The following is a 25,718-nucleotide window of genomic DNA, read 5'->3' as shown; positions in this document are numbered from 1 at the left end:
CCAGCATAATTGGTGCTGTACAGCCCTGTGACATTTAAGTGGAAATGCATTACTTAAAATATGTTTACCACTATTCTTAATGTTCCTTCCAAATCCCAATATGCTTTAAAATCTCTCTGCAATTTCTCTATATTTATGTTGGACTTTTCAATGGTTTAAAGTAGACGCCTCCTCCTGCCTTCCCTCCTTGCACCCACCATATGCCATAGACTACAAAGTCCCGGTGATGCTGGTTGATTTGGCCAGTGCCACAAAACGTTTGGCCTGTAGAGACTTGCAGCCTGACAGTCCCAGCTAGTAGTGTCTGTCACCCAGTGCAACAAAACTATTCTACTGCAAATATAAAGCTGGTCTCAGGGTTCAGAGACAAAGAACACAGTGGAAATAAAACTAAATTCCACTCTGCAATTAAAAGACAGCATTAAAAAATACTAATGGGAGCTGAGAGCATAAAGCAAAATTTGCAAGAGTGCATTTATAGGGTTGGATACGGGATCCCGGATGGTCGAGATGCTGTTGGTCAGATTGCAGGCAGCGGCATTGCGACAGTCAGAATCCCTATGCCCAAAGGTAAGTACCTTTACTCTAACCCACCTTTCCCGAAGCCTAATCCTAACTCGCCATCCTTGCAGCCTAACCCTCCCCGCAGCCTAACCCTACCCCTAGTGCCTAATCCCTAGCCCTCATACCTAACCGCCGGGATCACAGGCGCTGGGATGCTGGTGCCGGCATTCTCACCCCTGTCGCGATTCCAGCGCTAGGATGCTGAGCTCCAGCATTTTGTGTGCCGAGACCCAACTACATCCTCATTTATATGCTGGTAAATTAAAATTGTCTGTAGGCAGAAACACCCTTTGAAACACAGCAAACTGGAGGGGTTTAATTGTGTGAAAGAAGTAACCACTAATTTATAACAGATGTTAGTACCCTAAGGTATTCATAGTAAAACCTTTAATAATGGCAATGCATAACGGTGTAAACGAAGAAAAATATGGGTTTTAAAACATTAAACAGTGGCTATGAAAACAGCAGGTGCTAAACCAGGACCTGGATGGTGTCCTACAAATTTAAGATTGTATGAACAGCACTCAATTGTGTGGTTCAGTTAATTAGAGGCAAGTCAGCACAGTCCTTCCATTACTACAAAGTCCACATATTTATGGAAGTAGCAGTCCTGAACGCATGTAGCCAGTAGTAGGGTGATTTATATTACCAGTCCCAAGATGTTATGGAGTCCCTTAGAAACGGCCAGCATTGCACTTGTCAGACAGGTGTCCTGTAGGTGCTCATTCAACTAGGAAAATTGTAGTGTCCAGATACTTTTGGTAAATGCGAAGGTTATTTGTCCATGGATTGCTTGTAATAGATCGATCAGCTCACTGCTAGTCCCAGATGAATGCAGCTGACGCGTTTCATTTTATCAACGAACTTCATCAGAGTTGTACGAACTGTGTTAATGTGCTAGGTTTGCTTTTTGTTTTTCATTTATTTGTAGAAGATATTAAGACTGTTTTGTTTGTCTTTTTTCCCCACAGAACAAAAGTGAAGCAGTTACAGGAAGACGTTTTTTCCTCCGATTCATTTTCTGAGCTGGGGTTGCACCCACATCTGGTAAGCAATCCCTTAGACTTGTATAACTTGAATAAATGTATCATAAACCACAACAACCAACGGAACAGTCATACTTCTAATAATGCTGGAAACGCATGCAGAGATATCAACAAATGGACCTGGAATCCCCACTTCTGACACCAAATTGTGCTCTGTTTAAGAATTACCCAATACCTGGCACCTCTCTGTGTGTAGTCACCAACCAATACATTGTTGGGGTTTTGTTGCTTCAGTTCATATTATTAAATATTTCCCTTTAGGTATCATGTCATTAGCGTTAATTGCTTGATTAAGTTTGGGATTTTCATCCTGCAGTCTTGTACATAATTGTACTGTACAGAGCTTCTATACACCTCGGACACTATACTTGCCAAACTGGCTGCGTTCGAATGCTCCGTAGTGTAGTGCTTCATGATAAATAGATGCCTGTGGAGCCATGGCAAGTGGTGAACTCTGGGAAAACTGTCCATTTTACAGTTGTCACCCATCCTATTTGGTGGAGCCCCACAAACCTGGCCCCAAATCTGTTTTATTGTAAATTCTCCCACACAATCTCCAGCTGTGTTTTAAAGACGCACCGATCTGTAGTTCAGCGTCTGCATGCTCATAGGTCATCCTTAGGGACAGTTATGTGGTGATTCCAGCTCATGTATTTCCGACTACAGTAAGGACTCAGAAGTGGTCAGTGCTGAATAATAATAATAATTGGCACCAATGGTCACTAATATTAAAATAAGGGGATTCTAGAAGATGGTGAATACAGAAAATTAAAAAAAATAAATAAAAACATGGCCAAATGGAGAATCCATCTGCTGGGGGGAAAAAATATTTTGTTATTAAAAAAAATAACTGTTGGTGCCATTGGAGATTAAAGAACATCTGCACCAATTAACCCCTCTACCAAACTTTTCCTAAAAAGTTCTGCGTCCTAGTAATTCAGCTGAGATCTCTCTGCACTTTGGGCCTGATTCAGACCCGCTCGCGAGCGCACAGCGCTTGCAAGCGGGTCGATGACAGTGCGGGGCTCGCTACAAGACGGGGCGGCTGTCGATGTTGATCGACAGCTCGCCCGGTTTTGTAGGCGGGTCGGGGGGGGTGGCTGCACAAAAGGAGGCGTTCCCTTAGGAACGCCTGCTGTTTGTGGGCGGCCCTACTGACATCACACGTGATGTCAGTAGTGAACTTCCTGCTCTATTAGAGCAGGAAGTTCACTTGGGCTGGCGATAGACGAGACCCTACCACAAGGGTCTCGTCGCAAGCCCGATGGTCGCGATAATCGTGACCATCGCCAAGCCGCCCGCTAAAGCTGTGAGTGGTCACCCACAGCTTAGCGAGCGGCCTGGAGGCCGGGGTTAAAAAAAAACAAACGGCCCGCCCTGATTCAGAGCGAGCGCTGGCAAATAGCGAGCGGCTCTGAATCAGGGCCTTTGTGCGTTGCTTTTTAGCCATAGTTCCATGTATAAGTAAAGCAGCAACGTCTCGATTATCAGAGGTTATCACGGTAGATGTCATAATAATTAAAAAGGGCAGCGGGCAGGAGTGGCATGTTTTTGGCATCGTAGTGAGGACATAATCCTTATTTTGAAGCTACGTAGAAAATAACGGAATTCTGACCAGTCAGTGTTACTTACCGCATGTGCAATGATACAATCTTTTCACTTGGTTTCCATGTGTCTTTGGTTATATTGGTGCCGCATTCATTGTGTAATTCCATTTGCTATGATCGTATTGCTTGCATGGGCAGCTGTACAGATTAAGGGGTCTTTCTACCAAGCGGTTCAGAACCATTTTGCCAGGTTAAACGCCAACAAAAGGCCCTATCGCTGCTTCTTCCTCTGTAAGAAAAGGAGAGTACCGGGGAGGAAGACCCTGCCGAGGGTCACCGGGAAGTTTAGTGTTGACGAATACCGGTGGTTGCCATGCTTGTATCGCTGCGAGAAAGAAGGAGCGATCCAAAACAAATGTTAGCGCAGGTCTCAGGACCTCATTCAGAGTCGGTCGTTGCGGCCGAACGGTCGTAAGGGAAAAGGGGCCGGATATGCAAATGATGCACTCGCAAGTTGCGCCCTTAAGATCGGATCGTTAGCTGGCCGACCAAGGGGAGGATGCGGCCGTAAAATACGCCCCCTTCTTGTACGCATTACACGTCATCTCCGGCCATATAAGGATTAATCGAGACCATCGGTAACCATCGGAACTGGTCGTAGAGCTTAAGGTTGACCATACCCTCTCTTAAGCACTACGATCAGGTCAGTGTACAAACCACCCATGTCCCGTGTGCCATGACACTACTTTGTTAATTATGCACTCCCATAAAACGCCGTTCGCATAATTAGGCACGCCTATGTTCAGATCTCCACTCCCCCGTTTTCAAGCACATTCCCCTGTTACCACCTACAAACGCCTCATTCTGTCACTCAAACTACCGACTTGGCTGTGTTCAAGGAGAGAGAAATTTCTGATCGTAGCAGCTAGTTTGCGCACGCGCATTGCGAACTTTACGCATGCGCAGTTTAGCGAACATCGGTGGCGTACGACCGTGCGGCCGCAACGACCGACTCTGAATGAGGTTCTCAGTCCCTGCAATTAAATGGAGGCTCCAGGAACTGGAATGTAAGAAAGTGACATTTATTTATTTTTTTCTTTAGGTATCTACTATCACAAATGTCCTTGATATGACCAAAATGACCAGGTTTGTGCTTACTTTTTATTTCTTTCATTTAAAATCTTTTTTATTGGCATTGGGTAGACAAACCGCTCATTCATTTAGCTAGGGGAACCATCTAGACAAGGGAGTATAGATCATCTATACTCCCTTATCTATGGTCTTATCTATGGTCTTATCTAGATCATCTAGATAAGGGAGTATAGGCAGATAGAGAGAATGATTACATCTACCCCGTATCTGATCAAGTCTTATAATATTGTTACATCCGCTATAAATGATTAGTGTTCTCCACAATCTATATTTTTATTTTATTTTCTGTGCTATATCAGTGTCCAGAAAATGACAATACCGGCTCTCATGTCCGGAAGAGACGCCATGGTCCGATCGCAGACTGGTTCTGGTAAGTTTGTCTTTAAGTAAAATCTCTGTATCGAGGAAACCCGGTACTTTAATTGTGAAATAAAAAATATTTTATGAGACTCTAAAATAAGGGTGTTCAATAAGCACCCCCAGCTGTTGTAGAACTACACATCCCAGCATGCCCTGCCACAGTTATGCTATTTGTCCATGCTAAAACTGTTGCAAGGCATGCTGGGATGTGTAGTTCAACAACAACTGGAGGGCCGCTTAATGCCCACCCTTGCTCTAAAAGATCCATAATTATCTCCATTAGGGCCTTTACACATACATAAATACAGTGGTTCCCAAACTGGCTGCCATGTGGAAGTTGCCGGGGTGCCACGGATTGGTGGTCCTGGTCCAAATCAAATTATTTATGGTCCATGTGATGCCAATCATAAACGGTGGGCAAACAGTCGCAGCCCTGTCCACCAGCACCACATAACTGACCCTAAGGATGACCTATGAGCATGTAGGGCAGGTGCGGGTTCACCACGTATGGTCCCTAGAGCGTGTGCTTGAGTGTCTGTGTTCGCAAACCACTTTCACTGACCTGTCCGCGACACTCCCATAAGACGGACTATCTCCGTGTGTGCGCTAAGCCACGGACTATCTCCGTGTGTGCGCTAAGCCACCGCCTCAACCGCACCTCCAATTTTGTGTGCACGCAATCTGGAAGCATGGACTGGGCCACATAGACGCATGCGTAGAAGAAAAAAAAAGCCCCACCGCGGGAGTGCGTGTCACTCAGGGTCAGGCCTTCTGTCTGGTATAACCTTAAACATTCAGGCAGTGGTAATAAACTTATTAGGTTAAACATTCCATCACCTGTTCTGATCTAGAAGATGGACGACCTACATATAATAACTGTACTAGTATTAGGATGAGTATGTGTCACATATGTATATTATCATGTATTTATGCAGCAATGACAGTGGTGGGATACTTTTGTAATATGCTGTTAGATGGAGCGTAGTGTAATAATAATTGTGTTTGGAATTCCCTATAGGTAAGACCTTGGCCTATGGGATTCCACTTGTGCAGGCGCTTCAAGCAGTGGTCCCTAAAATCCAGGTAACTGTGACATAATGTAAGCCATAACAATCAAGCATCTGTGCTATTATATTTCACCACTAGGGGCACTGTTATCTACTATAAAGGTACGGAACCTGTGCACTCATGCACATGAAAAATATGACCCTTACCCACAATCCAGACTCCGTTTGTTGGGTCGTGTGGGGTCCCTGATGGGCCTTAAGGTTCCTTAGTGCACCTACATGTTCTCTTCTCATTCAGTTTGTATCACTCATTCATACATTCAAAGCTGCTTAGATTGTTTCAGACTGGAGTGCAGTGTGGGACCTTTACAACGATCAGGGACCTTTAGACCGATCTGTTGCGTTCAGTGGAAATATGCCCACAGAGCATGGAACGTTCAAAATATCTTAATATTAAGAGTCACATTTGTGCCAATCTTTCTATATAACTCTCACCACCCTTCCTGTAAAAACAGCCACGCAGCATCACAAAACACAAAACAGCGCTGTGGGCCAGCGATTAAGCTTATGAGCGACAACATTCAAAGAAAGCTGAGTTACGCCCCTTATGTTTTATGCGGGTTGGGTACCGGATCCGGCACTCGGGATCTCAGCAGTCAGAATCCCGACATCTGCATCCTGACAGGGTTAGGATACCGACACCTGTCGGACAGTATCCTAACCCTCCCTCGTCAGTGCCTAAACCTACCCTCCCTCGCCCTAGTGCCTAACTCCTAATGCTGACCCTCACCCCAACGCCGCTACGTACCTTGGGGATGCCAGCGCCGGGATTCTCACAAGTGTCGGGAATCCGACGCCCGCAGTCGGTATTATGACCGCATCCTGTTTTATGCATGCGTATTGGATAAATCAATTCTACAATCAGATATAAATCAGTCTATGGCCCGTATCAATTTGGAGCGAAAATTCCGTGCTGGACTTTTCACTCCACGTCGGAGCTTTTCTGGGGATAAAGTATTGGGCGCGCGCCCGCTTTATCCCCGTATTCAATTAAAAAGTTACGAAACCGGGAGCCGGCGAAACAGAATCGGCGAAAAACAACGGGATTTCTCTGGAATAAATTGTAGGACCCCCCTTAAAGCTCTCCAGACATGGGGGATCACTATGGGTACCACCGTTTTAGCCTGCAAAAGAAAGTCGGGGTTTTAAATAGCGGCAGCAGGTGTTTTTTTCCCGACATTGAAGAAGTGATGCAGAAGAGCACTTAGGTTATTTTTTTAGTTTTTTTAAGTGGTCCCATCAAATTTGGGGTACATGAAAATGGGTACTAGCATATTTTTAAGGCCCTAAAGTGTTTTTTTTTAAATTCTGCAAAAATGCACCTGCTCCTAATAGCCTATTCTAGAAAACACCTGCCGCATTTTTGCAGCACACCCCTGAACCCATTTCCCTATTTTTAAACACTTTTTTTTTTTTCTTTCTTTTTTTTTCACCCTAAATTTTTAAATTATTGTTTTGGGGTGTCCCTATTTTTTTTTTAAACTTTTTTTTTGACACAGTTATTTTTTAAATGTAATTTCCAGGGGTGCAGGCTATTTTTATTTAAGTCTGCACCCCTAAACTCCAATTCTGCACTTTTTTTCGCCATGAATAACATGGTAAAAAGTTATCCCCGTTTTTTTTTTCAAAGACTTTTCGCACCTGCGAAAAGTCTTTGAAATTGAATACGGGGATCATTGAAATCGGCGAAAATGACGTCATCGGTGATAATTTATCGCCGATTCCGAACTTTTCGCTCCAAATTGAATACCCCTGTATGAAAAATAGAATACAATTCTAAACCATGTTACACATCCTAGGCTGACTGCTCTTTGTAGTGTATAGTACATTCTTTGTGTTGTTTACGTATGTGGCTCTTGAATATATTTATTTCTATAGAGTCCTGCTAACGTTCGTTCTACCTTTCCCAACAGCGCAGTGACGGTCCTTTCGCCCTTATTTTAGTCCCTACAAGAGAGGTAAGCGCATTCGCTGCCGGTATGGTCTCACTGCGGTGAGAGAGATCGCTGGTGTATTACTGGGCTCATGTCTTGTACTGTTTGCAAACAAGTTGTTTTATACTGTTTATTTTTCATTTATTATTTATAACCAGTTGTCTGCCTGAACAAACAATACTTTGATTGGCAAATGTTTTTATTTTTGTCATTTTGTGCTCCATAGCTGGCTCTGCAGAGTTTTACCACCGTTCAGAAGCTGCTCAAGGTCAGTAGAACTGCATAGACTACATGTTTTGTGGAGGGTACAGGGCAGTGGTGGATCTAGGGGGGTTAAGGAATCAGGGCTGTGTGCTGAGCCAGGGAGGGAGGTTGCTTCTTTGTTCTCTCCATGCCCTCATGTGCCGCACACCCGCGCTCGGCTGCTAGAGACGACCGCGGTAGTAGGCAGGAGGGAAGTATTACGCAACGCTCTGATTGCCCTCCCCCCCTCCTCCCCATTTCCACCACTGGTACAGGGGACACGCAAACAGTCCAAGTGTGGGTGGAGACAATATATAGAGGTGATCTGTCAGTTCACTGTGCTCTGCCAAGTTGGAAATGGATATGGGCCAAGCAGCAGGTCTGGCCTTTGGGCCTGATTCAGAGCTGAACGCTCTGACCAGAGCGCTCGCTCTGAATCGGGGCCCTCCTACCTGAAAATGGAGCGGCCTCCTGGCCGCTCGCATAGCTGTGGGTGACCACCCACAGCATATGCGAGCGACCAAAAAGATGGTCGCGATGGTCTTTGACCATCAGGCTTGCGACGAGACCCTGCGGTAGGGTCTCGCTGCCGCAAGCCCAGGAGTGATTTTGGCTCTGTCAGAGCCAAAATTACTCCCACTGACATCACTAGTGATGTCAGTGGGGCCGGCTTCAGACGGTAGGCGTACCCATGGGAACGCCTCAGTCTGGCAGCCACGCCCCCGGCACACTCACCAAAGGGGGCGTGCTGTCAATCAACATCGACAGCACTCCCCCTTTGGTGCGAGACCCGGAGCGACAGAGAGCCCGTCGCTATCCGGGTCTCGCACATGCGCACGACGGAGCTCCCTCCGTCGTGCGCATGCGCAGTGGGGCAACATCGACCCGCTTGTGAGCGTCCTTTGCTTGCGAGCGGGTCTGAATGACCCCCTTTGTGCGGCCAGCTTAGCCGTGCTAGAGATCAAGAAGGCAGGATCTCACTTTAGCTTTGAAGACAAGGCAGTGTTGGTTGAGCTGGAGGCAGTTCAAAGGGGATGGAGTTGCAGAGGTCAGGAGGGAAAGGTGTAGGGTGTGAGAGTGGATTCTGCAGGCTGGAGGAATCTGGACATATAAAGGGAATTATCACCTCTCTGTGACGCGTAACGGCCTGTGTCTGTTTTTTCAGCCCTTCACCTGGATCGTACCCGGCGTTTTGATGGGTGGAGAGAAGAGGAAGTCTGAAAAAGCCAGGTAATGTCAGCCTGAAATGGTGGGTACACGCTAGACGATTTCTCGGATGGTATGCCGAATTGGACCGACATATCGTCCGGGTCGTCTAGTGTTGCGCGCCAACATCGGGGTCCTTCCGTCGGCCGTTCATGCACGGTCAATGGAGCGACCCAGCTGCTGATGCCAGGAAGGTGAATGGTGCAGGTGAACGATATATATTGGGCGATCGCTCGTCGGATCATGCAGTGTCTACAACCCACCCACCACAAGTCGCATAGCGTGTACCTAGCCTAAGACTTGAGGTTCTCCCACATGCTGCTGCTAAATAGCATCATTAACTTATAGATAATATATATATATATAATTCTGTTTAAGAAGAGTGTGACTAAGCCATTATTTGTCTGTGCATTCTAATTCTCATTCCAATCTTGTGATTCCTCCTTCTGTTCATCTGTAAAGGCTACGAAAGGGCATAAATATTCTAATTTCCACTCCCGGGAGACTGGTCGATCATATCAAGTCAACGAAGAGCATTCACTTCACCCACGTGCGGTGGCTCATAGTGGACGAAGCGGACAGGTACATCAACTAGCCAATGTCTCCGTTAGTCTCCGGCCACCAGTAATTCACTTATTCTGATATAAAACAACCAGTTTTGCTACAGAGTGAGGTCCACAGTCCTTTACCTGCAATGTCTCTGAATTCCTTGGGAAAGCTCATATAGCCGCACCAATCCACTTATGTCTTGTACATTGTAAAATAATACTCTGTATTGTTCACCAGGGGGGCACCTGGCTCATACACACACCGGACAAAATGATATGGAGTGCCCACATTAGACGTTAATATGGCGTCACGTCACCACCTGCTTTTAATGACAGCTCGGATTTTATGAGACATGCTAACGGTATGACTCTGGATCACATTCATATCGCATTGCGCCTATTCCATGACCAAGTGGTCCTTCAATGCAGCCAAATTCGGAGGGTGTTTGCGTTTCTTCTTCAGAGCCCGTTCCAACATGTCCCAAATTTTCTCAATAACATTGAGATCTGGCGAATTGGAGGGCCACGTGAGATGTACAGTTATCGTCCTGAAACAGTGGATCCACAAGATGGTCTTCATCTTTTAGAAACTGGACAAATGAAACCACATGATCCAAAAATGTCACAGAGTCCACCGCTTTGATGCGATTGGACACCTCGACCAAGGGTCCAGTTCCAGCACTCAAAATACACCCCCAAAACATGACACCTCCTCCAGGCCATGCTCTCGGCTAAAAACAATGGCTCCCTTTTGACACTCAGTCACCTCACGTGTACGAAACATGGTTCCACCTGAAAAAGAAACAATATATCAACAAATTTGCATTGTATCAATACCTTAGACATTCACAATGATCATCCAATAGTTTTAGTGGCACCATCTACATGCATGTTCACTTTCCGCTTTGTTGAACTTATACCACCTTGTCTTTCCACATTCCATATTATATTGTTTGGTGTGTTTATGTAGTAAGAGGGTCTTGTGGCAGTGCTTAATGAGGGAGTCGGGATCACGTGGCTCATAGGTAGTAAGGAAGTTCCAAGGCAGTGCGTAATGAGGGAGCTTGGAGTACGTGGCTCATGTAGTAAGAGAGTACAGAGGCAGCGCTTAATGAGGGAGCTGGGAGTACGTGGCTCATGTAGTAAGAGAGTACAGAGGCAGTGCTTAATGAGGGAGCTGGGAGTACGTGGCTCATGTAGTAAGAGAGTTTTGAGGCGGTGTGTAGTGAGGGAGCTGGGAGCACATGACTCGTGAAGTTCTAAGGTAGTGAAGGAGCCGGGTACATGTGGTTCATATTTGGTAAGGAAGTTCTGATGCAATGCATAATGAGGGAGCTTGGAGCATGTGGCTCATGTAGTAAGGGAGTACAGAGGCAGTGCGTAATGAGGGAGCTGGAAGCATGTGGCTCATGTAGTAAGGGAGTACAGAGGCAATGTGTAATGAGGGAGCTGGGAGCACACGTGGCTCATGTAGTAAGGGAGTACAGAGGCAGTGTGTAATGAGGCAGCCAGGAGCACGTGGCTCATGTAGTAAGGGAGTACAGAGGCAGAGTGTAATGAGGCAGCTGGTGTCACGTGGCTCATGTAGTAAGGGAGTACAGAGGCAGTGTGTAATGAGGGAGCTGGGAGCACACGTGGCTCATGTAGTAAGGGAGTACAGAGGCAGTGTGTAATGAGGGAGCTGGGAGCACGTGGCTCATGTAGTAAGGGAGTACAGAGGCAGTGTGTAGTGAGGGAGCTGGGAGCACATGACTCATGTGAAGTTCTAAGGTAGTGAAGGAGCCGGGTACATGTGGTTCATATTTGGTAAGTATTTGGGAAGTTCTGATGCAATGCATAATGAGGGAGCTGGGAGCACGTGGCTCATGTAGTAAGGGAGTACAGAGGCAGTGTGTAATGAGGGAGCTGGGAGCACGTGGCTTATGTAGTAAGGGAGTACAGAGGCAGTGTGTAATGAGGCAGCCAGGAGCACGTGGCTCATGTAGTAAGGGAGTACAGAGGCAATGCGTAATGAGGGAACCAGTAGCAACATGACTCATATAGTAAGGAAGTACCTAGGCAGTGCTTAATGAGGCTGCCGGTGTCACGTGACTCATGTAGTAAGGGAATACAGAGGCAGTGTGTAATGAGGCAGCTGGTGTCACGTGGCTCATGTAGTAAGGGAGTACTGATGGAATGCATAATGAGGGAGCTGGGAGCACGTGGCTCATGTAGTAAGGGAGTACAGAGGCAGTGCGTAATGAGAGAGCCAGGAGCACGTGGCTCATATAGTAAGGGAGTAATTATGCAATGCATAATGAGGCAACCAGTGTCACTTGGCCCAGAGGTAGTAAGGGTGTACTGAGGCAATTGCAGACTCTTTGCAGCCCTTCGCATTTCGTTCAGTGGGTCGCATACATACTTGGCAGTGCTTAATGAGGAAGTCGGGATCACGTGGCTCATAGGTAGTAAGGAAGTTCCAAGACAGTGTGTAATGAGGGAGCTGGGAGTATGTGGCTCATGTAGTAAGAGAGTTTCGAGGCAGTGTGTAGTGAGGGAGCTGGGAGCACATGACTCGTGAAGTTCTAAGGTAGTGAAGGAGTCGGGTACATGTGGTTCATATTTGGTAAGGGAGTACAGAGGCAGTGTGTAATGAGGCAGCCAGGAGCACGTGGCTCATGTAGTACAGAGGCAGTGTGTAATGAGGGAGCTGGGAGCACGTGGCTTATGTAGTAAGGGAGTACAGAGGCAGTGTGTAGTGAGGGAACTGGGAGCACGTGGCTCATGTAGTAAGGGAGTACAGAGGCAGTGCGTAATGAGGGAGCTGGGAGCACGTGGCACATGTAGTAAGGGAGTACAGAGGCAGTGCGTAATGAGGGAACCAGGAGCAACATGACTCATGTAGTAAGGAAGTACCTAGGCAGTGCTTAATGAGGCAGCCGGTGTCACGTGTCTTATGTAGTAAGGGAATACAGAGGCAGTGTGTAATGAGGGAGCTGGGAGCACGTGGCTCATGTAGTAAGGGAGCAGGGGCGTATCTACCCATTGGCCTAGGATGTCATTCGCCAGGGGCGCCGACCAAAGGGGGGGCGCCGTCCAGCAGTGCCACCAGTAGCCTAGGGGTGGACAAGTCCCCTGGCCCCACAAGTGTAGGGCAGAACCACAGTGAGAGCGGTCTGCCCTACACCGTTTACAAACACATAGCTGCCAGCGGCGGCTGTGTGTTTGTAATAGCAGCCAGCTAATGAGAGTCAGACAGACTCTCATTAGCTGCTGCATCGTCCACGGAGGTAGTAAGGGAGTACAGAGGCAGTGCGTAATGAGAGAGCCAGGAGCAGGTGGCTCATATAGTAAGGGAGTACAGAGGCAGTGTGTAATGAGGCAGCTGGTGTCACGTGGCTCATGTAGTAAGGGAGTACTGGTGGAATGCATAATGAGAGAGCCAGGAGCACGTGGCTCATGTAGTAAGGGAGTACAGAGGCAGTGCATAATGAGAGAGCCAGGAGCACGTGGCTCATATAGTAAGGGAGTACAGAGGCAGTGTGTAATGAGGCAGCTGGTGTCACGTGGCTTATGTAGTAAGGGAGTACTGGTGGAATGCATAATGAGACAGCTGGTGTCACGTGGCTCATGTAGTAAGGGAGTACAGAGGCAGTGTGTAATGGGAGAGCCAGGAGCAATGTGAGAAAAGGGGAAGGTTTCCTCAAGGAAAGGTTAATAGTCCTGTTTTCTGTGCAGAATCCTGGACCTGGGTTTTGAGAAAGACGTCACCACCATTCTGAATGCACTGAACGCGCAGAGCAAACAGAGGCAGAACGTCTTACTTTCAGCCACACTCAGCCAAGGTAAGGCAGCCTCAATCACCATCGCCCCTTTACCGACATTGTACGTCTGTGCACCTCACCACATCAGCCAATCAGCCATTAGCTTCCATCAGTCAAGCACTTAGCTTCCATGTTGGCCAGTGAATGCAAGTTTCTGATTGGCTGCCATTTTTGTTGGCAAATTTTTAACCTAACTGCGATGTTACTAGATGACCCCTACTGTGGGCTCCAACATAGCATGTCGTGGATAAGTCTATTTTTGGGGGGAAAGGGGTGTTCCCACATAATTAAATACAATTGAACTACAGACTTCTCTAAAATTGTTTGTTAGGTACATTTTACTGGGTGTATCTAAGATTTCCTGACCCGGGCAAGCTCCTCCTGATTGCACAGGAATAACTTTTGCGCCGTATAATTCCGTCCCAATGACATGAGGGCACGTTGAGAGTACTTGGTTCCCATACAGCCCCCACCCAAAGCAAAGAGCAATTGGGATTTACCAGTTATATGTATAGCCCTAGTGTTCATTCTAGCACCCTACACCTGTCACAGCCCGTGCAGGTCTGTTTCCTGCCTGGGGTGTCGCTCTCTGCTCTACCAGCACACTGAGAGCCTGATTCAGCAAGGAACGCAGCCGCGATTTCGCACGCGCCCAGGTCGATTGTTTAACACTGCGTATGCATCGCAGTGCGTGAACCGGCTGCTGTGATCGGGTAGCGATCGCAGGGTGCACGCAGTCTCGGCACACATTGATTGACAGGAAGTGACCGTTTGGGGGTGGTGACGGGGTGGGTGGTCAGTGAAACGCAGGCATGCCTGTGCCTTTGAACGCTGTTACAGGGGCGTGCATAATTAAGCCCCTGCGACGGAAGACGCAGCCAGAGCTCTAGATGCACACAGGTAGCGGCCCAAATCCTGTGTGAGGTCAGGTCAACCACTATTATGCTAATGGATTCGATGGTTCTCAGCGTTACCGATGTTTTCTTTCTGTCTAGCGAGGTATTGCCGATGTGAGTAAAGGGAAGTGGGCAGCATTATGTAGTGGTAGGCTGCGGTGTCATCGGGTTCATTAGCATATTTTCACAGCGGCCGGGTGCGTGCGTATGCAGACTTGCGTTCCGTGCTGAATCAGACCCTTAGCTTATGCAACAAGCTGCTGAGATACAGACCAGAGTGTGCTAGAAGCACCTGAGCAGAGAGCGACACCGCAGCCAGGAGAGAGGAACTGCACGGCTTGTGGCCTGTGCTGGGTGCTAGAATGAACACTAGCCCACACATATTCAGTAGCATTTTAAATGGAGCTTACAATCTATATTCCCGACCACATGTACACACACATACACAATAGGGTTATTCTTTGTTGTCTGGAGCCAATTAACCTACCTGTATGATTTTGGGAGGAAACCGGAGCACCCAGAGGAAACCCACGCAAACACAGGGAGAACATACAAACTCCACACAGTTAGGGTCGTAGTGTGAATCAAACCCATGAAAACAGTGCTGTGTGGCTGTAATGCTAACCATTGTGCCAACCCCAACCGTGCTGAATAAACTTTTCATTTATACACGACCCAGAGTAACTCACATATTTATCTATATTCAATGATAGTCTTGAGGGTCTTCCCTAGTCTTAACATAAAGTGGGGCATTTATAAAACATGGTACATAGTAACCGTATGATGAAAAGGAAGTATATTGATCCATAGCAATCAGTGAGACATTTACTTTTATTTTCCAAGATGTAGATAAAATGATGATGCTGTAGTGAGTAGTTTTTCTGCTATGGGGCAGTAGGAAAGGTGTTAAAGACCCTGTTGCTTTTGTTTTTGGTTTCTCCGTACAGGAGTGGCCCGCCTGGCTGACATCAGCTTGCAGAACCCGGTCAGCGTTGCCGTCGCAGAAGACGCTTGCGGTGACATCACACCAGCAGCGCAACCCAAAGTTGAGCAAAACGATACTGACCCTTCCGGCTTTGCCATGCCGGAGCAGCTCCGCCAACACGTGGTGGTGGTACCCAGCAAGCTGAAGCTGGTCACGTTATCTGCCTTCATTCTGGAGAAATGGAAGGTAAGGTCCCAGAGGACTGGCATAGCAGCTGGCGGGTCTCTATGTGCAGGATGGCACAAGGGAAGTAACGCCTCCAATATCTCAGACTATTCCGGCTGTATTTGCTGTTCTTGTACGTTTGACCAGACTTGCTAAAAATGGCCTTTACGGTGCTGAAGGAGACAGTGAGCCTGATTCAGATGTATGCGCTAACTGCACGCAATAATACCGATATGCACGCAGTTGGAAGTACTGCCCATGGGTCCCGATGGTTACCGTCGGGAGACGCAGAGCGAATTTGGACGTAGAGAGTGAGTTTAAGCGAGCGTCTCTGGGTAGTGACTTGGGTGGTTGGTCAGACGCGGGCGTTTTTGCGTTCAGGGTCTGCGTTTAAAGACGCAGTTGCACCGAAACAGACGGCCTTGTTCAGACGGCGATTCTGGCCTCCATAGGGCTGGCATAATCTTAATACGCACAGCGACGGCAGCCAGTGGGCTTCTCAGTAGGAAGACCATCGGTCGCAGCAAAGACACGGTCCCGTCTGCAACTGCGTCCAACGCTGTGTCAGGCCCAGAACTTCTGCAATAATCTGGTCGGGTGTGAACAAAAGGTCAACACTAGTTTGGTCGGCACCAAAAGGTCGACATAAAAAAAGTTAAACAGGTTCAAAATGTCGACATTGGAAATGGTTGACACGTGGTGCCTAACCCTCCCTCCTGGTGCCTAACCCTAAAAGAAAAAGAAAATAAAGTGTTGACCATTTCCATATCAACCATTTGTACATGTCGACCATTTCTGTGTCATCCACTTGTACATGTCGATATTTTTCCATGTCGACCAAATCATTGTCGACCTTTTTGTATGGAACCCATCTGGTCAGTAGTTTCTTGTAGACCATCAGAGCCTCCATTGTTACGTGGATTGCCTATTTAGTTTGTCGCTGTGCATAGAAAGTCGCTGACTATACGAGCACTGCTCCTATTGCAGAGAGAAGACCGATACAAGGAGGAAGTTTACCAAAAGGACAGTTTATGCTGAGGCTAAAAACAGCCGCAGATCGCCGGTGGGTTTGACCCACAAACCCCTGAATTTACCGGCGTCCTCATCATAATATACTATTTCTCCTGTCATGAGTCCATTTTAATTGCCCATATTAGCAATCATTTAATATTGTCAACTTAATATGATCAATAAATAATATTAGTCTGTTAATATAATCGTTCATTTGGCCCCTAATATATGAAATAATATTGCCCGCGTAAGATTGAAGTTCTTTTTTTCCCCACTTTATTCAATGCAAAGTTATTGCCCACTTAATAACTGTATTACATCTCCAGATTTCCTGACTCCAGATAGCGCAAAGGGCGTGATAATTCTTTACGTTCTCGCACGTCACAGCCACCTCCGTTGTTTCGGCGGTTTGTAAAACCGCTACTTGATAAATATGGAGGTTACTAATCTTTACCTGTACGTTGTAAGGCACTCGGTCCCCTGATGGCGCCATCTAAGTAAAGGACAATAATAATTTACCTGTGAGACATCAGGACGGCGATATGTTGTATGGGGGTTTTAAAAATGGCGGCTTTGCCATTAGTAAGTCCAGAGGGTTTCAAAACCACCAGCAAAAAAGAAAAAAAAAAAAACTACCCCTTTAGTAAATGTACCCCTAAGTGTTACTAGACGTGACCGGTTCACTGTAATAATCCTAGTGAATTGATTGGCTGTGTCCTCATGACTGTTGGCTCAGCCCGTTATATGGCTGCCTCTGTTATTTTAGAGGCAGTAACACACCTGTGCATGGTAACATCTGGCCGATATCCGTTTTGGAAGAGACTTTACATCAATTGCTCTTGTATATTTCCAGCACAATAAAAAACCAAAGATGATCATCTTCTTCCCGAGCTGTGAGCTGGTCGAGTTCCACCTCACACTGCTGAGCAACGTGCTGCCTCTCCGCAGAGCCGGCAAGGACCCCAGGGTTTTCCTGCGGCTTCATGGCAACATGGAGCAAGAGGTTGGTGTGCTCCTGCCTGTCCCTTGTCTGCATGTACTATGCTACACATTTATTAGACTGGCATATGTTCTATTACACAATCAATATAGTGGTGTATGCTGTGGTTTAGATTCCTAAACACTGTACTGATCGAATGGGTATGAAATACCGCCGGCCGCAGAGTGCGACGCAGCGGAAGCCCGACAGAGCTGGAAATCCCGATCGTGGATAGGTAAGTATCCACTAACCTAACCTAACCCCCCTATCCCTAACCCTCCTTAGGGGTGCCTAACCCTAACTTCCCCTCTAAGTGCCTAACCCTAACCACCCCCTTCCCCGCTGCCTAAACCTAAGTCCCCCGGGGGGGTGCCTAACCCTAATTCCCCCCCGGGGGTGCCTAACCCTCCCTCCCCCTAGCCTAACCCTAACCCTCCCGAGGGGGTGCCTAACCCTAACCACCCCCTTCCCCGCTGCCTAAACCTAAGTCCCCCGGGGGGGTGCCTAACCCTAATTCCCCCCCGGGGGTGCCTAACCCTAACCCTCCCTCCCCCTAGCCTAACCCTAACCCTCCCGAGGGGGTGCCTAAACCTAAGTCCCCCCCGGGAGCCCTAAACCTAACCCTCCCCCCCCGCGGCTGTCCGCTCGCGGCGCCCGGCATCACTACGATCGTGATGCCGGTCTCCCGGCGTCGGGGAAATGCGTGCGTCTACATCTAGACGCCCGGCATTTCACCCTTGCCGGGATAAGACAGTCGGGAAGCTGGCTGCGGGTATATAGGCAGTCGGCTTCCCGATTGCTTCCCGTACTGATAACTGTAGGATATATTACTATTATATGCTGTTGGTTACTTTACATAGTCATTCTACTGTTATATGCTGTGGCCTGGGTTATATTACATCGTCACTGTACTGATATATGCATAGGTTATATTACATAGTCACTGTACTGGAGTATGATGTGGGTTATATTACATCGTCACTGTACTGATATATGCATAGGTTATATTACATAGTCACTGTACTGGTGTATGCTGTAGGTTATATTACATAGTCACTGTACTGGAGTATGATGTGGGTTATATTACATAGTCACTGTACTGGTGTATGCTGTAGGTTATATTACATAGTCACTGTACTGGTGTATGCTGTAGGTTATATTACATAGTTACTATACTGGCGTATGCTGTAGGGTATATTACATAGTCACTGTATTGGTGTATGCTGTAGGTTATATTACATAGTTACTATACTGGCGTATGCTGTAGGGTATATTACATAGTCACTGTATTGGTGTATGCTGTAGGTTATTTCTACTTCAGGGTCCATAGGGGGTCCACAGGGTTGACCTTGGGGATATAGCTGGATCAGGATCCATGGGCACCACACAGTTAAGCTTTTAGCTCCCAGGATGCACTTGGGTCCTCCTCTATACCCCGCCCCCGAGCCACAGGCACCTCAGTGTAAGTTGGTGCCCGGCCGGAGTCGGTCACCGCGCAGGGGGGGCTGCAGGAGCAGCCCCCAGAAGCTTTTTTAGTTTAACATAGATTTTGTTATTTAATCTTTCTTTTTACTACAGACGGCAGCGAAGGGCTGTCTATTCAGACGCCCACGCTGCCGCTCTGATCCCCGACTGGCGCCGCAACGCCAGTACTGATCTGGGGATCGCGGCGGGAGGACAGAGTCCGTGCTAGCCGGACTCTGTCTACCTCCCAGGACTGCTGCCGGAGTCGCCAGGGATTCAGGTAAGCCGCGCGTCGCTGGCTAGCGGCGGCGCGCGGAATGCCTTAAAATGCAGTCCTTTAGCCTCCGGTCCTGGGGACAGACCGGAGGCTGCTGGCAGTGGCGGCGGGCCCCCCATAACCCGTGGGACCACTAGAACACCAGGGTTAACAGGCATGCGGGAAGCCAGCATCCCTGGGGTTATGGCCAGCCAGGGGAGGAAGCCTTCCCTGTCAGCGGCTCCTCCCCTCAGCTCAGCGCGCCTTTCAGCACGCAGTCTGGCGTCGCTGAGCTGCAGACTCTTCGGCCACTCCTCCTCTGAGGTCTCTGGTGGCCATTTTCTATGTGGCAGCGCAGATCTCAGGGAGCACGCGGACCGGTCCCCCTGTGTACCTCTCCCCCGATTTAGGGACAGTGTACACAGCACTATAGCCCTCCCAGACACTGAATCTGGGCAGGTTGATTGTAGTGGAAAGGTGCAGTGAGTATATCTTCTCTGCATGGTATGTGACTTTTGCTAGTGCTGCCTGTCTGTGCTTATTTTCCGCTTACTGTCTGCTTATACCTGTCCCTTTCCTTCTCCTACAAGCCCTACAGGTGTGTTGGGGAGGGGCGTTTCTACTGACCTCACTTATATAGATCACGTATTTGTGAGGTCCGTCACATACAGTTGTGTGCTACACAGTGCCATATTGTGGGCTGTTGTTCAGCACACCGGTGAGTGCGTTTACTTCTGCCCTGTTGCCAGATATATTTTTTTGACTATATAATATATTCTGTCATGTCAGACGAGGAGGTTGAGCGCTCAGTGGCTCCGGTGTTGGCCTCCTGCGGACGCTGTTCTGCAGGAGTGGATAGGGAGGATTTGTCACAGGATGGCCTGTGTAGTCGATGCCAGGTGGCTCCTGGCCCATCCAGACCTTCTCTGACGCAGGAACCACCGTGGGCGGGCGATGTTTTCTCAAGTGCTGGTGTCTATTGCGGACCGTCTGTCGGTCCCGACTGCTCTCCCTACTAGGGCGTTACACCAGCCGACCATCCCTCATTCCCCGGGTGTCCCGCAGTTATTGCGGAGTCCTCCTGGGTCTCTGTCAGTGGGTCCCTATGCGGGGTTGCCTATGTATATACAGGCGTCCCCTGTGCCGCAGCAGCCTGTGGTACCTTTTCAGGCCCCTATGACGACTCCTCCACCCTGGGTGGATGTGCTCTCCAACTCCGTGCAAAATTTGGCGGCCGCTTCCTCGGCTTTTCAGTCAATGTTGCAGACTGACATGCCTTCTAGGATTTCAAAACGCCCACTCATGACACGGGCTGCTCAGGTATCGGACTCAGAGGGTTCCTCAGATGATGGGGAGGTCCCTGATGACACTGACTCGGACGCCTCGGTCCAGGAAATGGATACCAAGTCGTCCATTAATGTGCGAGCACTAGTTAGGGCGGTGCGAGCTATTCTTCTTATAGAGGATGAGGCACCGGTTCCTAAGTCGAAGTTTCCTAGTTTCAAAAAAACTAGGGTGGCTTCTGCGGTGTTTCCCCTGTTGGATCAGTTGACGGATCATATGGCGGTAGCTTGGCAGGCGCCCAGTAAGAGATTCCTTCCTCAGAAGCGGTTGGCTTCTAATTATCCCTTCCCTGAGGCACATTGTAAAAAATGGGAAACTCCACCGGCAGTGGATTCCCATGTCACCCGTTTAACTCGGGGCGCTACCTTACCATTACCGTCGATATCCTCGCTGAAGGATCCCACGGACAGGAAAGTTGAGACTTGCTTAAAGTCTATTTACTCCCTCTCCGGGGCGGTAGCCCGACCGTCCATGGCCATCTCCTGGGTGGCCAAGGCCATTGAGGGGTGGTCCAATGCATTGGAAGATACCTTCCCGGACGACGCTCCGGATGTCCAGCGGGCGTTGTTGGGACAAATGAGGGACGCTGCTTCTTACATTGGAGAAGCTTCTTTAGATGCTAGTCTGCTGACCTCGCGGGTATCGGCTGCAGCGGTGTCTGCCCGCCGATCCTTATGGTTGCGGTCCTGGAGAGCGGACTCTGATTCAAAGAAAGGTCTGGAGGCCTTACCTTTCAATGGGGAATTACTATTTGGTCCAGACTTGGACAAAATAGTGGATACCCTGGCTAAATCCAAGTCGGCCTTCCTCCCTTCGGCGGCACTGCCTGCTAAGGTTCGGAGTTCGGCTTTTCGTTCCTTTCGGGTTCAGGGTAAGGCGAAAGGTCAGTCCTTCCCGAGACAGTCTGCGAGTAAGACTGCCTCTAAACCCAAGAAGCAAGCCTGGAGTATACTCGGCGCCCTTCTTCCAAGCAGGAAGATAAACCTGCGGCCTGATGGGACGGGCCTCCCTCTGGGGGACCTCAGAGTGGGAGGCCGACTTCTTCTATTTGCCCAGTGCTGGCACAATACCACCACGGATGCCTGGGTTCGAGAAGTGGTCTCCCAGGGGTACGCCCTGTCTTTTCGGCACAGACCACCCCACCAGTTTTTCTGCACGAGTCCTTCTCAGGACAGGACCAAGGCGTTACAGGTTCAGGAGGCTATAGAGTCCTTGCTGAAAGCAGGGGTCATTGTTCCCGTTCCTCAATCACAACGAGGGACGGGGTATTATTCGTCTCTGTTTCTGGTGCAGAAACCCAATGGTTCTGATCGCCCTATCCTCAACTTGAAGTCTCTGAACAAATTCCTCAGAATTCCCAAGTTCAGGATGGAAACGTTACGTTCCATCATTCTGGCGATGGAACCGGGGGATTACATGGTGTCCCTGGACATCCAGGACGCCTACCTCCATGTTCCGATAGCATCTTCGCACCAGCGGTATCTGAGGTTCGCTATCCTTCAACACCACTATCAGTTCCGGGCGCTACCCTTTGGTCTCTCCACGGCACCGAGGGTGTTCACGAAGATTATGGCGGTCATGGCCGCACATCTTCGGAACCAGAATGTACGGCTGCTGACCGGAGGTACTGCTTCAACATCTCCACCTGACGATCGCTTGCCTGCAAGCACACGGGTGGTTGATAAATTGGAAAAAGTCCTCCCTGATTCCATCACAGCGGATGGTTCATTTGGGAGCCCTGCTGGATTCGCGTCAGCAAAGGATCTTCCTGACTCCGGAGAAGGTCGCCTCCCTACAGCTGCGGATACGCAGTTGCCTGAGCAGTTGCCGCCTGTCGGTCCATTCGGCTATGAGAGTTCTGGAGTCCATGGTGTCGACATTCGACATGGTGGAATTTGCCCAGTTCCATTCCCGGCCCCTGCAGGGGCTGATTCTATCGGAATGGAACGGATTACCTCACCGGATCCGCTCTCAGGTGCTGGTGTTGTCTCCGGACGTTCGGAAATCTTTGGCTTGGTGGCTTCAGACAGCTCATCTCGTCGAGGGGCGCCCCTTTTGGATCCCGGACTGGGTCCTGCTCACGACGGATGCCAGTCTCCGGGGTTGGGGGGCAGTGACCGGCTCATTGTCTCTCCAGGGTCGTTGGTCTGCGGAAGAAGCACTTCTTCCCAGCAACATCCTGGAACTGCGGGCCGTATACAGGGCCCTGCAGTCGTCCGGCCCCGCTCTTCACAGAAGGGCGGTACAGGTGCAGTCCGACAACGCCACCACGGTGGCGTATATCATTATCAACCACCAAGGCGGAACTCGCAGTCGGGCAGCGATGTCGGAGGTGTCTCGCATCCTGACGTGGGCGGAGGATCACATTCCAGCGATCTCGGCGGTCTTCATCCCCGGAGTCCTCAATTGGGAAGCGGACTTCCTCAGCCGTCACGACGTGCATCCCGGGGAATGGTCGCTTCACCCAGAGGTGTTTCAGCTACTCGTGGACAGATGGGGACTGCCGGAGCTGGACTTGATGGCCTCCCGTCACAATCACAAGTTGCCCGTTTACTGGTCAAGGACAAGAGACACAAGCGCAAGTCTGGTGGACGGATTTATCACAGAGTGTGGCACACTTACTTTCAGTGGTGTGAGTCTAGACATTATGATCCTCAGGTGTTCCGAGTTTCTAGGATCTTGGAATTTCTTCAGTCAGGATTGGACCTCGGCTTACGCCTTGCATCTCTGAAGGTTCATGTGTCCGCCTTGTCCGTGTGGTTTCAACGGCGGATTGCAATACTGCCAGACGTTCACACCTTTTTCCAAGGTGTTCTCAGGATCCAGCCTCCCTTTGTGCCTCCTGTGGCTCCTTGGGACTTGGCAGTGGTGCTACGGGTCCTGCAGGGTCCTCCGTTTGAGCCTCTTGAGTCGGTGGAGCTCAAGTGGCTGACATTTAAGACGGTTTTTCTCCTGGCAATTGCTTCAGCCAGGAGGGTGTCTGAATTGGGGGCGCTTTCCTGTCGCCCTCCTTTCCTGATTTTTCACCGGGACAGAGCGGTGCTCCGCACTCGTCCTGAGTTTTTGCCCAAAGTGGTCTCGAAGTTTCACATTAATCAGGAACTTGTTGTGCCAGCTTTTCAGTCCCCTGATCTTTCAGCTGGTGAGACTTCCTTAGATGTGGTCCGGGCGCTTAGAATTTATGTAGACCGGACGGCTTCGGTTAGGAAGTCTGATTCCTTGTTTATCCTCTTTGGTTTTCACAAGAGGGGTTGGCCTGCCAACAAACAAACGTTAGCCCGTTGGCTTTGTTCCGTTATTTGTGAGGCTTATGCACAGGAGGGTTTACCTGTGCCAGCCTCTGTTAAGGCTCATTCCACTCGTTCTGTGGGTCCCTCTTGGGCTGCTAGACGTGGCGCTTCTGCTGTTCAGCTGTGTAAGGCGGCCACTTGGTCTTCAATTCAAACGTTTTTGAGGTTCTATGCGTTTGACACCTTCGCCTCTCAGGATGCATCCTTTGGGCGCCGGGTGCTCCTTTCAGAACAGGAGCGTCCCCACCCTTAGTTGAACTGCTTTGGGACATCCCCAAGGTCAACCCTGTGGACCCCCTATGGACCCTGAAGTAGAAAACAAGAGATATGGTAAGAACTTACCTTTTTTATCTCTGTTTCTACGAAGTCCATAGGGTCCACAGGGCGCCCGCCCTGACGCACCTGGCTTCAAATGGGCTGTGTGGCTGGTCACCGGTTTTCCGTCTCCCATTTCTGTGAGTATGGTTTCTTGTGTGTTCCAGTCTTCCTTCTCTCTGTTCCATATTCTCCTCCGGCCTAGGCTGCTTACCAACTGAGGTGCCTGTGGCTCGGGGCGGGGTATAGAGGAGGACCCAAGTGCATCCTGGGAGCTAAAAGCTTAACTGTGTGGTGCCCATGGATCCTGATTCAGCTATATCCCCAAGGTCAACCCTGTGGACCCTATGGACTTCGTAGAAACAGAGATAACAAAGGTAAGTTCTTACCATATCTCTTGTTATTGCATAGTTACTTTACTGGTGTATGTGCAGGATATACTACATAGTCATGCTGGTGTACTGTATGTAGAGGTTATATTACATAGTTACTGTAGTGGTGTATGTGTAGGATATATTACATAGTCATTATGCTGGTGTACTGTATGTAGAGGTTATATTACATAGTTACTGTAGTGTTGTATGTGTAGGATATATTGCATAGTCATAATGCTGGTGTACTATATGTAGAGGTTATATTACATAGTTACTGTACTGGTGTATGTAGAGGATATATTACATAGTCATTATGCTGGTGTACTGTATGTAGAGGTTATATTACATAGTTACTGTAGTGGTGTATATGTAGGATATATTACGTAGTTACTGTAGTGGTGTATGTGTAGGATATATTACATAGTCATTATGCTGGTGTACTGTATGTAGAGGTTATATTACATAGTTACTGTAGTGGTGTATGTGTATGATATATTGCATAGTCATAATGCTGGTGTACTATATGTAGAGGTTATATTACATAGTTACTGTACTGGTGTATGTAGAGGATATATTACATAGTCATTATGCTGGTGTACTGTATGTAGAGGTTATATTACATAGTTACTGTAGTGGTGTATATGTAGGATATATTACGTAGTTACTGTAGTGGTGTATATGTAGGATATATTACGTAGTTACTGTAGTGGTGTATGTGTAGGATATATTACATAGTCATTATGCTGGTGTACTGTATGTAGAGGTTATAATACATAGTTACTGTACTGGGGTGTATGTGTAGGATATATTGCATAGTCATTATGCTGGTGTACTGTATGTAGAGGTTATAATACATAGTTACTGTAGTGGTGTATGTGTAGGATATATTACATAGTCATTATGCTGGTGTACTATATGTAGAGGTTATATTACATAGTTACTGTAGTGGTGTATGTGTAGGATATATCACATAGTCATTATGCTGGTGTACTGTATGTAGAGGTTATATTACATAGTTACTGTAGTGGTGTATGTGTAGGCTATATTACATAGTCATTATGCTGGTGTACTATATGTAGAGGTTATATTACATAGTTACTGTAGTGGTGTATGTGTAGGATATATTACATAGTCATTATGCTGGTGTACTGTATGTAGAGGTTATATTA

The 25,718-nt window shown here is 48.3% G+C and overlaps 1 protein-coding gene across 1 annotated transcript in view; it reads left to right on the top strand.

Moving 5' to 3' along the window:
• Positions 1–25,718, top strand: part of DDX31 (DEAD-box helicase 31) — a 94,370-nt gene that overhangs the window by 4,383 nt on the left and 64,269 nt on the right. Inside the window, exons 3-13 of the mRNA XM_088460558.1 lie at positions 1,536–1,611; positions 4,260–4,303; positions 4,609–4,679; positions 5,688–5,752; positions 7,650–7,694; positions 7,897–7,938; positions 9,079–9,143; positions 9,582–9,701; positions 13,385–13,491; positions 15,314–15,537; positions 17,381–17,530. Of these exons, the coding sequence (XP_088316684.1) occupies positions 1,536–1,611; positions 4,260–4,303; positions 4,609–4,679; positions 5,688–5,752; positions 7,650–7,694; positions 7,897–7,938; positions 9,079–9,143; positions 9,582–9,701; positions 13,385–13,491; positions 15,314–15,537; positions 17,381–17,530 (1,009 nt within the window). The remainder of the gene's footprint in view (positions 1–1,535; positions 1,612–4,259; positions 4,304–4,608; positions 4,680–5,687; positions 5,753–7,649; positions 7,695–7,896; positions 7,939–9,078; positions 9,144–9,581; positions 9,702–13,384; positions 13,492–15,313; positions 15,538–17,380; positions 17,531–25,718) is intronic.

This window comes from Taudactylus pleione, unplaced genomic scaffold (genome assembly GCF_031769625.1).
Source record: "Taudactylus pleione unplaced genomic scaffold, aTauple2 ptg000003l, whole genome shotgun sequence".
NCBI classification, from domain to species: Eukaryota; Metazoa; Chordata; class Amphibia; order Anura; family Myobatrachidae; genus Taudactylus; species Taudactylus pleione.
Note: the sequence above shows the minus strand (reverse complement) of the source record. Positions and strands in the feature narration are given on the sequence as shown.